The sequence below is a fragment of the Sylvia atricapilla genome, chromosome 6 (genome assembly GCF_009819655.1).
Source record: "Sylvia atricapilla isolate bSylAtr1 chromosome 6, bSylAtr1.pri, whole genome shotgun sequence".
Classification (NCBI taxonomy): domain Eukaryota; kingdom Metazoa; phylum Chordata; class Aves; order Passeriformes; family Sylviidae; genus Sylvia; species Sylvia atricapilla.
In genome coordinates, this window is record NC_089145.1 from 10,377,158 (window position 1) to 10,388,524 (window position 11,367).

An 11,367-nucleotide genomic window follows, 5' to 3' on the forward strand; every position below is an offset into this window, starting at 1 on the left:
ATGTTGTCCCCGCTCCTCGTGCCCGGGCGGGCGGGGGACACTCGCCGCCCTCGGCTCTGGGAGGGCTCCGAGCGCATCCGGGACGCTTTCAGGCTTCCCTTCCCCAGGCGTTTCTGTCCCCGAGCTTGCCTTTCTGCTACGTGGCCGGTGCAGTGAGGTTCTTTCTGCAAGCTGAAAGTTGAAGTGGACGGTACCTTTTTATTATTTGGTAGCTTAGTACGCCATTTGGATGCAGAATATACGCCTTTTACTCCGTTAAGCGTGCGATTTGTTGCCTGATGCTTTTCACTTCAGAATTTGGCTGCTTTGTCGTGCCGTTATGAATCATAGTTTCTAAATCACGTTAATAAAGGGCTCTTTGTGCTGTATAATCAGAAAAGAGTACTTTCGTTCTTTTCTGCGAGTACTCTTGGCTTTTGGGTAAACTTGACGGTTTTGCTCAGTCCGTGATTTCCTTGTCTCCTTCCCCTCACCCCCCCACCGCTGGAAAACATGGCTCTAATGATGAAATCGGCTTTTCTGTGACTGTTCCAAGTATTGCATGAATGAAAGTTTTCTTGCTTTCTGTAAAGTTCAGTTGGAGGGTTCTCATTCTCGATCAAACATTTGTATTTTTTAAAATAAGACATTACGACTGATCGTAAGCAAGTATAATATGAATGCTTGGTTTGTCTTTCTAGGTTTTGTTTTTCCCTACCCCGTCAATTTAATTTTATTCTTTTGAAGATTCTTCGTTGTCAAGCCGCCAAAGTGGAGAGTGCGATTGCAGAAGGGGGTGCTTCTCGTTTCAGGTACTTGTTGTTTGTTTGATGAGTAGTAGCAATGGAAAATCTTCTTTGCAGAGATCTTAAGTTAGTGTAATGGTTATACCAAAATGGAGATGTTTGGACTTACACAGGATTCCATTGTTGTTTTTAACAGTGCTTCTTCAGGCGGAGGAGGTGGTAGGGGTGCACCTCAGCACTATCCCAAGACTGCCAGCAACAGGTATGTCATCTTGCTCTTTGATTTGCGTGATTTCCAAGTCACGGCATGCTTGATAGTGAATATAGAACTGAAAATAGGCTAGCTTTCAAGTTGTTCCAGAAATACCTACTGAATTAAAGACCTTTAAATGTTTTCCAGTCTGTGCCCTTTAAAGCGTACCTCATGGTCGATAGGAGGTGCATGGGCTTGTTCGTGTATTTACCTTAGAAAATGGGGAGAGTTTTTTTGGGTGCCAGGGATTATTGTTGAGTGAGTGCTTTCCTGTGCAGCAGATGGTGTCGGTAGAGGCAATTGTATGTTCTTAACAAAGCAAGTAATGGAATTGGTTTGAGTATGGCAACACTGAAAGGTTAAAAGGGCAGTTCTTTCAATCACTTGTTTCTGTTTTAACAACCATATTCTTCAAACTTCTGCAGCGAGTTCCTGGGGAAAACCCCAGGGCAAAACGCTCAGAAATGGATTCCTTCACGAAGCACTAGACGAGATGACGACTCCGCAAACGACAAAGAACGACATGATGCAATCTTCAGGAAAGTAAGAGGGTAAGTTATGTTCTTCACGAAGTTACTTCTTTCCTTACTGGTTTCATTAGCAATGTGTACCTAAGAAATGGCTGGAGTAAAGGAAGATACGAGCATTGAGTGGTGGTGGGGGGGATGTGTCCTTTTAGCAAGGAACCAACCTGATAATGTAGCAGCAGAAAACACTTGAAGTAATTATTGTGAGCAGGTTTGTTTTCAATGATGCTTCACAGCCTGAAAGTCTCAAAATCCAGTTAAATGGAAAATTGTGCTTTGCAATTTTTAATAGACTTAAAAAGTAAAACAATTAGTGTAGAGTGACTCGAAGTGTGCTTACAACATCTGCATTTTGTGTTTTTGGTTTTTGTTTCTCTTTAGCATACTAAATAAGCTTACTCCTGAAAAGTTTGACAAGCTATGCCTTGAGCTCCTCAATGTGGGTGTAGAATCTAAGCTCATCCTTAAAGGGGTCATACTGCTGGTAAGCTAGTTGCATTTCTTATAACTAATTTCCTTGCATGCTAAAAAGCAGGGGGTTGGTGGATTCTGATGGGATACGGAAGTAGCATGAATAATGCTTTTATGTATTTGGATTATCAAACACCACCTCCTACCCCTGCTTTCTGTGTAAAAAAATGCTCTGCTGTGGGGAGGAAGTCGGTTTATTGCTTCAAGTTTCTGATGTAGAAGTCTCCATGATCACTGAGCAGGATTGGGGATTCTGTGGTTTTTTAAATAATCTGAGATGCTCATTAGCTCTTACTAGCTTGGCTGCCTCCTCTTCTTTTCCTGGGGAGCAAGCTCCTTGGTTTTGGAAAGGCTGCCACTGGTGACTTCTTGGGATGCTGATGTAACTGTTACATCAATTTTTTTTTAAACAAGATCAGATTGGTGATACCAACTTAGGTATTGGGATAATAAACTTGGGTTTTGTTGGCCAAGAGTTATGGAGGCTCTTCAGTGGCACACAGTGGCTTTTGTCCTTGGCTTCAGCATTAAGACTGGTGTTGGACTACACTGTTGCTTTGTTTGATTTAGCAGAAAACAGGATGTTCTAGATGAGAGTGGTAATAATTCATTCTGTCCAATCCAGTCACTTTACTAATAACATTTTGCACCCTGCTGCTGCCTGCTGCCTTACTCAACCTGAATGTCTGTAGATCGTAGACAAAGCCCTTGAAGAGCCCAAGTATAGCTCGCTGTACGCTCAACTATGTCTGCGACTGGCAGAAGATGCACCCAACTTTGATGGCCCATCAGCAGAGAGTCATCCAGGACAGAAGCAAAGCACAGTGAGTGCATCTCTCAATCTGGAGTGGTAGATTTTGCATGCCTTTGTAGCTGCCCTGATTAGCTTAATTGTTTTTTTTTCCTCTTTCCGTAGACATTCAGACGCCTCCTAATATCTAAACTTCAAGATGAATTTGAAAACCGAACCAGAAATGTTGATAGTAAGTTTTAAAACCGCTCTAATACAGAATCTATTTGTCATCTTTTCCCACAGCCGTGTAAAACAGGCTTCTTTGTTTTCCAGTCTATGATAAGCATGATGGTCCCCTCCTCCCCGAGGAGGAGGAACAGAGAGCCATTGCCAAGATCAAGATGCTGGGGAACATCAAATTCATTGGAGAACTTGGCAAGCTTGATCTTATTCATGAATCTATCCTTCATAAGTGCATCAAAACAGTGAGTATTCAGATTGGGTGGGGGCTAGGAGCAAAACAGAACTTAAAAACTAAAAAAAAAAATACACAAATGTTGATTGTGCTTTGGGAGTCTTAGAGCAGGAGCCACAAAATACCGCATTTATGTGATACTTTAAATAATGAAATGTCACAAAAATATTTCCTGATGATTACTTGTCTCCTACTGTTATCTTTTGGCACGATTAGAGAAGTAAAATCGGCTTTGTTCAAAGCCATAGGAATTGTCTCCAAGGGAAATGAAGTTTGGCCTAGACAGAAGTGTGCCATAGGTGCTTCAAAATACACACACTTAAAAATAGACAGTCCTTAAAATTTAATTTAAGACCATTTGCTTTCAGAACTAAACAATGTTTTTGTATGTGTCAGTGTACAAAGTTAGTTGCCTATTATGGATTGTCATTTATAAAATTATTAAATCCTAAATTTCCTCTTTAATTTTTCAGCTTTTGGAAAAGAAGAAGAGAGTTCAACTCAAAGATATGGGGGAGGATTTGGAGTGCCTCTGTCAGATAATGAGGACAGTGGGACCTAGATTAGATCATGCGAAAGCCAAGGTATGTACCTATCCAGTGCGGTCATTAACCTAATTAAATTATGTGGCTAAAACTTTTTGATTGCCTGAACCTTTTGAATTCATTATTTGAGTGCAAGACAGAAGTTTGATTTTTCAGAGAGAAGAGTGCCAACTATGGCTCCTAGACTAACTCGCTTGATAAAAAAAGCCAATCTTTGAAACAGTTTTAAACATCTCACCAGGATGTAGTGTTAGGTTAATCAGGAAATCGTGTCAGTGAGACGGTTGTTTTTCTAAACACTGCTTTAAAAGATGTCCTCAGGAACTGTTTGTAGCACTGCTAGATGATTTAGAGATGGGAGTATGGAGTGTAAGCTTAAAATAAGCAGAACTTTGGCTAGGTTACTTACTTCTGATTCAAATGTCTTGATGCATTAGATGTTTAAACATTGTCATCAAGGAGCTAGAGATGGCAGGAATGTGCAGTTTGTTGAATTATTTTGTCTTGAATAACAAGACTCGGGGCAATGGTAGAACTATCCCAACTTGTACTTTTGTTTCCTCAGTCCTTAATGGATCAGTACTTTGCCCGTATGCGCTCCTTGATGTCAAGTAAGGAATTGCCAGCAAGGATTCGTTTCCTGCTGCAGGTATGATGATAAAATGGCTTCCTGCTGCCTTTTTTTTTTTTTTTTTTCCCAAAATTACCTGGAATCCTTTCCTAATATCCTGTTCTGTTCCAAGGATACTGTGGAGTTGAGAGAACACAACTGGGTTCCTCGCAAAGCTTTTCTTGACAATGGACCAAAGACTATCAATCAAATCCGTCAAGATGCAGTAAAAGTGAGTGTCGCACGTAAGGTCCAGAGCCTGGCTTGGTGCTGTGCACCTGGGAGTGCTTCCTTGTGGTGTGACAGTTGGCTTAAGGGTTAAAACCAGATGGACTTCTGTAGCTGGGGGCTAAGAACTTGGCTTTCTTGGGACTACTTAAGACTGACCAAAATTATAAATCTTGTTTTAAAGGATCTGGGAGTTTTTATTCCTGCTCCTATGTCTCAAGGGATGCGAAGCGACTTCTTTCTGGAGGGACCCTTTATGCCACCCAGGATGAAACTTGACAGGGACCCACTCGGAGGGCTTGCTGATATGTTTGGACAAATGCCAGGTACACTGACACCACAGGGGTGATGGGATGGCTGTTGCTCTGCAGTGCTGAATAAGAAGCAAAACTGACATTTATCTCCTTGCTGTCCAGGTAGCGGAATTGGTACTGGTCCAGGGGTTATTCAGGATAGATTCTCACCCACCATGGGACGCCATCGTTCAAACCAACTCTTCAATGGCCATGGGGGTCACCTCATGCCTTCTGCTCAATCCCAGTTTGGAGACCTAGGCAAATCTTTTCTGAAAAGTCAGGTAAGGACGATGTTCACACAGTGACTTCAGTTTGTTTAGAAGCACTTCCTGAGATGCGTATGTTATGGATTGTAGTCTGCTTACGTTGAAAGACCTATTCAGATTTGATTCTGGTAACTGATGCTCAGCTGATACAAAAATTCTAAACCACTTTTTAATTTGTACAAAAGATGCAAGAAGGACACTTTTTTATTTTTTATCACTGCAAGAAAAGGTGCATGTGGCTTTGGTGGGTCAGAACGGTGTGTTTTATTTAAAAGATAGCCCTGTTTTTAGGGATAGATGCTACTCTCCCACCACCCCTGCTCCTTCTTTCTCCCTTCCTGGCAAATAGAATCTTTGTTCCTCTGGTCCCTCTGGTACTACTTACCATATGATGTACGCCACTCCATCATCTGCACTTCTTTCTCTATATCTCCCTTTCTGAAATAGGGGCAAAGCCAACTCTACCATACCCAGAATCAGGGACTCTTATCCCAGCAACAAGGACAGTCGAAGGATATGCCACCTCGGTTTTCTAAGAAAGGACAGCTTAATGCAGATGAGGTACATGACATGCCTACATTATTTACAGCCTATTCTAAATATTGCCCAATGATTATAGCAAGACGCGTTATTATGAGGACTAATGCTGGAACTCTTTCTCCTCCTCCTCATTCTCCTCCTTCTTTGTCCCTTCCTCTTTCACCTTTTACCCCCCCCTCACTTTCCTTAGGGTATCCAGCGTCCTATGAGCAAGACTGAGATATGAGGGCAATTTTTGGGGTGTCCCTTCCTTCCCACACACTTCCAAGAACACTACTCTGACATCAGTTCCCATGCATCCTATTGATAACAATACATATAACTAAAACTTCAGAAAATCCTGAACTTTAGAAACCCTGAAGTGCTGGACCAGGTTATTTTTATGATTTTGTTTTCTTTTGTTTAGAACTGGCTAATAGGCAAAATTTCAAATGCAGGGTAAACTGCATTGTGATTTTGAGTGTTAACCAGACCTGTATCCCAATTTCTGAGCAATTTGGTAGAGTTTTATCTTGGCTGTAAAATACATCAGCAAACATGCTGATTATCTTCTTGGGTCTCTAACATACTGCATCTAAAAGGAGCATTTCCAGGTTTTTATACCAGTTGAACTAAATGCCAATAACTTGCTTTTGGGGGAGTTTGAGAGCACATGTTGCTTAATCTGTATTTGAGCATTAATATTGTAGAAATGGAGTCATGCTTCAGTGAGATCAGTTGGAGTGAGTCCATGGCTGTGTATTGTTGGTCAGAATACTTGAAACAGTTGTTTTTCTTTGGCTTACTGTTTACAGATTAGCCTGAGACCTGCTCAGTCTTTTCTAATAAATAAAAACCAAGTGCCAAAGCTTCAGCCCCAGATAACTATGATTCCTCCCAGTGCTCAACCACCACGCACTCAGACACCGCCTTTGGGACAGGTAAATACAAAAAATTCCTGTATGTTGTTTGCTATACTCTCCTGTTTCTGATTGGAAAACTTAACTTCTAATGTGGGAAGGGAGAGAGAAGTCTTTGTTTGCACAGAGGATGACTTGGGAAAAGAATGTATGAAACCAAACTAAATTTGGTTTTTGACGTTTTGTATTGTAATACTTTAAATAAGGGAAGATGGGCTACAAAGAAACAAATTCTGGTCTCTTTTTTCAGCCGCCTCAACTTGGTCTTAAAACAAATCCACCACTTATACAAGAGAAGCCTGCAAAGACCACCAAGAAACCACCTCCTTCTAAGGAAGAGCTACTTAAACAAACTGTAAGTTAGTGTGCAGTAGTGAGTTTTATGCCTTTAGGTGTGTGCTCTTCAGAAAGAATGTTTAACTGTGCTGCTTTCTTCTCTAGGAGGCTGTTGTGACTGAGTATCTGAACAATGGAAATGCTAATGATGCTGTCAATACTGTGAGAGAAATGAGAGCTCCGAAACACTTCATTCCTGAGATGCTGAGCAAAGTAATCCTTCAATCCCTAGATAGATCAGATGAGGATAAAGAGAAAGCAAGTACTTTGATCAGCTTGCTCAAGCAGGAGGGAATAGCCACCAGTGACAACTTTATGCAGGTACTGTGGTCTGATAATATTGCAGTCCTTGTTTCTTGGTTCTTCATGATGTTTAGCTGCTGTAAAGCCAGTGTGCAAATATTTTTTAAGTCTGGTTAATTTGAGGAGGTAAAAAAAGTACATAAACCTGTAAGGGGCACAAAAAGCAATGAAGGATGGTGTATTGGGGCAATTGGAACCTGGGATCCTCTTTGCAAGTGATTACAGAAAGTGTACGATGAGTGTTAGGTTGCACAGGAACAGAAGTACTTTAGAACTTCATCTTGTGTGTGTACTGTTTCTTAGGCATTCCTGAATGTATTGGACCAGTGCCCCAAACTGGAGGTGGACATCCCATTGGTGAAATCCTACTTAGCACAGTTTGCAGCCCGTGCCATTATTTCAGACCTGGTGAGCATTTCCGAACTGGCTCAACCACTGGAAAGCGGCACCCATTTCCCTCTCTTCCTGCTCTGTCTTCAGCAGTTAGCTAAGTTACAAGACCGTGAATGGCTAACAGAATTGTTCCAACAAAGCAAAGTGAATATGCAGAAAATGTTACCAGGTAAGACTTGCCACAGAGCTCTTCTGTCACTTCATGCTAGAGTAAGCAAGATGATTGGTCTAGTTTATGCCAGAGTAAGATAACATGCAGGGTTATCTTGGTGGAATTAGCTGTCATTATTGTTAGGAATTATGTTTGTTAAGGGATGGCTGGAGCCCTGAACCATCACTTACAGCTCCTGTCTTTTATTTCCTTGTCAGAAATTGACCAGAACAAGGACCGCATGCTGGAGATCTTGGAAGGGAAGGGGCTTAGCTTCTTGTTCCCACTTCTGAAACTGGAGAAGGAGCTGCTAAAGCAAATAAAATCGGATCCATCCCCTCAAGCCATCTATAAGTGGATTAAAGATAACATTTCACCCAAGCTTCATGTAGATAAGGGATTTGTGAATATATTGATGACCAGGTGAGATGCTGTTTTTGATGTATTTTAGGTGCTTGTTTGGTTAAGTTGCCACTGAGGTACTGAGACTCTGTTAAAGGCTCAAATGTAGCTCTGCAGAAATCCGAGATGCAGTACATGGGGAGACAGATTGTTCTGAGTGAGCCTTCTCTAGTAAAATCCCATTATATTTAAAAAGAAAAGCAAGTCTCCAGGCTTGCCATCAGTGTGAAGTGTTTGGGAGGAAGTCTAGACTACCATGTGTCTTTCTAAAATGTATAGCTGTGACAAGGGCAAACCAAGGATTTTTGTGGTGCACTGTCAACCACAGTATGAGTCCCTCTGCTTGCTCCTGACTGCAGGTGCAAGCAGGAGGATAGTTGTTGTGGTAGCTATCTGAACTTGAAATGTCAAATGTTTTGATCTCTTAGTTTACAGAACTTACCTTGGTTTTTTCCTGTCCAGTTTCTTGCAGTATATTTCTAGTGAAGTAAACCCACCAGGTGACGAATCAGATTCTTCATCTGCTCCATCTAAAGAGCAGCTTGAGCAGGAAAAACAGCTGCTTCTTTCCTTCAAGCCAGTGATGCAGAAGTTCCTCCATGACCATGTTGATCTGCAAGTGAGTGCTTTATATGCACTCCAGGTGCACTGCTACAACAATAATTTTCCAAAAGGTCAGTGCGTCAAAGTCTTACTGAATTGGCTTGTCCCTACATTCTTAAAATTTAGTCACCTGTTGAGAAGGTTATAAAGCTAACCAAGTTGAAATTTACTTTCATAGGCATGTTACTACGCTTCTTTGTTCATTTCTATGACATGGAGATCATTGAAGAAGAGGCCTTCTTGGCTTGGAAAGAAGACATTACTCAAGAGTTTCCAGGGAAAGGCAAAGCTTTATTCCAGGTAAATCTGGTAACATTAGAATAGAGACTTGAATTTTATTTCTGCTGCACTGGAGTATTTAAAAAGACTTTTCAAGTGTCTAAGACGTGTAAATATCTAGGAATTTCATGGAATATTTCACTAGGAACTAAGTCTCCTATTTACTAGAGGCCTGTGTGTAGTGCAAGTGTGGCTGAAAGGTTTTTTTAAATTGAGGGGTGGGGGGAAGATGAGTGTTCTGCAGAGGTACCTAATGGGGAAACAATTCCTGCTCCCTTAAACCCATTTTGTGTAACTGCAGGTAAACCAGTGGTTAACCTGGCTGGAGACTGCTGAAGAAGAAGAATCTGAAGAAGAAGCTGACTAAAGAACCAGCCAAAGCCTTAAATTGTGCAAACATACTGTTGCTATGATGTAACTGCATTTGACCTAACCACTGCGAAAATTCATTCCGCTGTAATGTTTCACAATATTTAAAGCAGAAGTATGTCAGTAGGATATTCTCTGCAAAAGGTTTTTGTAGTATGTCTTAATAGTCTACAATAAAAATATTTTAGAGTATCTTCAATGTTTAGATAACAGTGTATTAGCAGCATGCAATAATTACATCATAAGTTCTCGAGCAGAAGCAGTCTGTTGCAAGGGTCTTCTTTGCTGCCAGTTATCATAGGCTGTTTTTAAGTTAGAAACTGAATAGCAACACTGAATACTGTAGAAATGCACTTTGCTCAGTGTAATACTTGAGTTGTTGCAATATTTGATTATCCATTTGGTTGTTACAGAGAATCCTTAACTGTAATCGATGGTTGTTGCCGTAATAGTATATTTGCCTGTATTTCTACCTCTAGTAATGGGCTTTATGTGCTAGGTTTTAATATCCTTGAGCCTGGGCAAGTGCACAAGTCTTTTTTAAAAGGAACAGTTTACTTGCACAAAAACTGATCGGCTGAAGAGATGGTTTAATGCCCTTTGGAAGAGGTTTTTGTGGGTGTGAAACATGACATGGTGAGAAATTTGAATTGGTCCCTCTTACAGTACTGAAATTAAGTCTACTTAATTTATCAAGACATGTTCATGCCCTGATTTTATATACTTGTATCTATCAATAAACATTGTGATACTTGACTTGTTTCTGAATGTCTCCCAGTAGAAAAGCTTTGGCTGATGACTTGTTCACTTAAGAAAGGAAACATCAGTGGGAGTTGCCTTAGGTTGCAACCATCCTGAAGTTACTTTTACACTCCTTGTCTGGATATGTAGATGAATTCTGAATAAGGTCACAGACAAGATGAGACACTACAGATGTGTTGTGACAGGAGGAAAGTGATGGAATTCTGCTGAAGAAATTGTAGGGGTTTGCCTTGTGGTCCAGTGTATGCTTTATCAGTGAGTATGTGCTTTTAACTTGGTAATGCTTTGAGCTTCCCCCAGGCCACATGCATGTTTCTGAATCAAGTGGCACTGTCTGTTAGTTGCCTGTTGCTCAAATCAAATTGGCAAAAAAACCCCAAAAACCCAAACCCTACAAAAGAGTTGAATGATGTTGCATTGTACAGGCTTGAAATGTCATCTATTAAATACTCAAAATACCTTACTTCCTAGAACCTTGTCCCCAGTGAGTTTTTTTGTCCTTGTTGATACTCAAGACTGAACTTGTTGAAAGGTGGTGTATTTGTAATGGCGAAAGGGTAAGTGGCTCCTGGACTGCAGCTTTGTTTGCCAGTGGTCTGAGTGCTGTAGCCTGTAAACTCTTCAGCATCACAGGAGGTGAAGAAGTGGAGCCCAAGAAAAGGAGTAGAGTTGATAACTAGGCTTTGAGGAAAGGGGGAGTTGGAGTTAGTATGGAGCATCTTGTAATGCTGCAGCTGGAAAAGCAGGTCATGGTTTGCTGTGAAGGGCTCCCTAAGTTCAGTCACAGCTCTGCTCTCCTGGGTGTTTCTGAGCCATGGTCTGTCAGGGAGTTCTGCTACTGCCTTGGGAACTTCTGTAGTGTGGAGCCTAGGAGATCCAGGTACTGTGCTCTACAAGCCAAATGACATAAAGGGCATTGAACCCGAGTTTCTAGCAGAATTCCAGGGCACCGTTGGCTACATTTCAGAAATGGGGTGTGTTCAGCAGTTAAAGGGAGAGCAGGATACTGGTGTGGGGTCCAGTTAAGAGACGGGAATGCTCCACCTGCACTTCAGTGGCAGTTGAGAGCTGGAAAGTCCTTGGGTGGCAGTGGTGCGAGCACTGACATCCTGGGGCATCCCAGAACCTTCAGTGGTATGTTCCTCTGAAGCTCGGCCCTATTTGTAGAGGGATGTAGTCCCTGCTAGAACTACGGGGGTGC

General features: G+C 41.5%; 1 protein-coding gene and 1 non-coding gene across 2 annotated transcripts; both read left to right on the forward strand.

The window, feature by feature from the left end:
• Positions 1 to 10,160, forward strand: EIF4G2 (eukaryotic translation initiation factor 4 gamma 2). The gene is made up of 22 exons (XM_066320306.1): positions 1 to 152; positions 681 to 791; positions 922 to 987; positions 1,404 to 1,529; positions 1,887 to 1,989; positions 2,669 to 2,800; positions 2,893 to 2,959; positions 3,043 to 3,194; positions 3,658 to 3,768; positions 4,295 to 4,378; positions 4,473 to 4,571; positions 4,752 to 4,893; positions 4,984 to 5,144; positions 5,577 to 5,690; positions 6,464 to 6,589; positions 6,819 to 6,923; positions 7,010 to 7,225; positions 7,511 to 7,769; positions 7,970 to 8,174; positions 8,616 to 8,827; positions 8,935 to 9,056; positions 9,337 to 10,160. The coding sequence occupies exons 1-22, from the start codon at positions 1 to 3 to the stop codon at positions 9,400 to 9,402; spliced, it is 2,931 nt and encodes a 976-aa protein (XP_066176403.1). The 3' UTR covers positions 9,403 to 10,160.
• Positions 5,732 to 5,901, forward strand: LOC136363256 (small nucleolar RNA SNORD97). The gene has a single exon (XR_010743958.1). It is a non-coding gene; the product is annotated as a small nucleolar RNA SNORD97 (small nucleolar RNA).
• Positions 10,161 to 11,367: the final 1,207 nt, after the last annotated feature.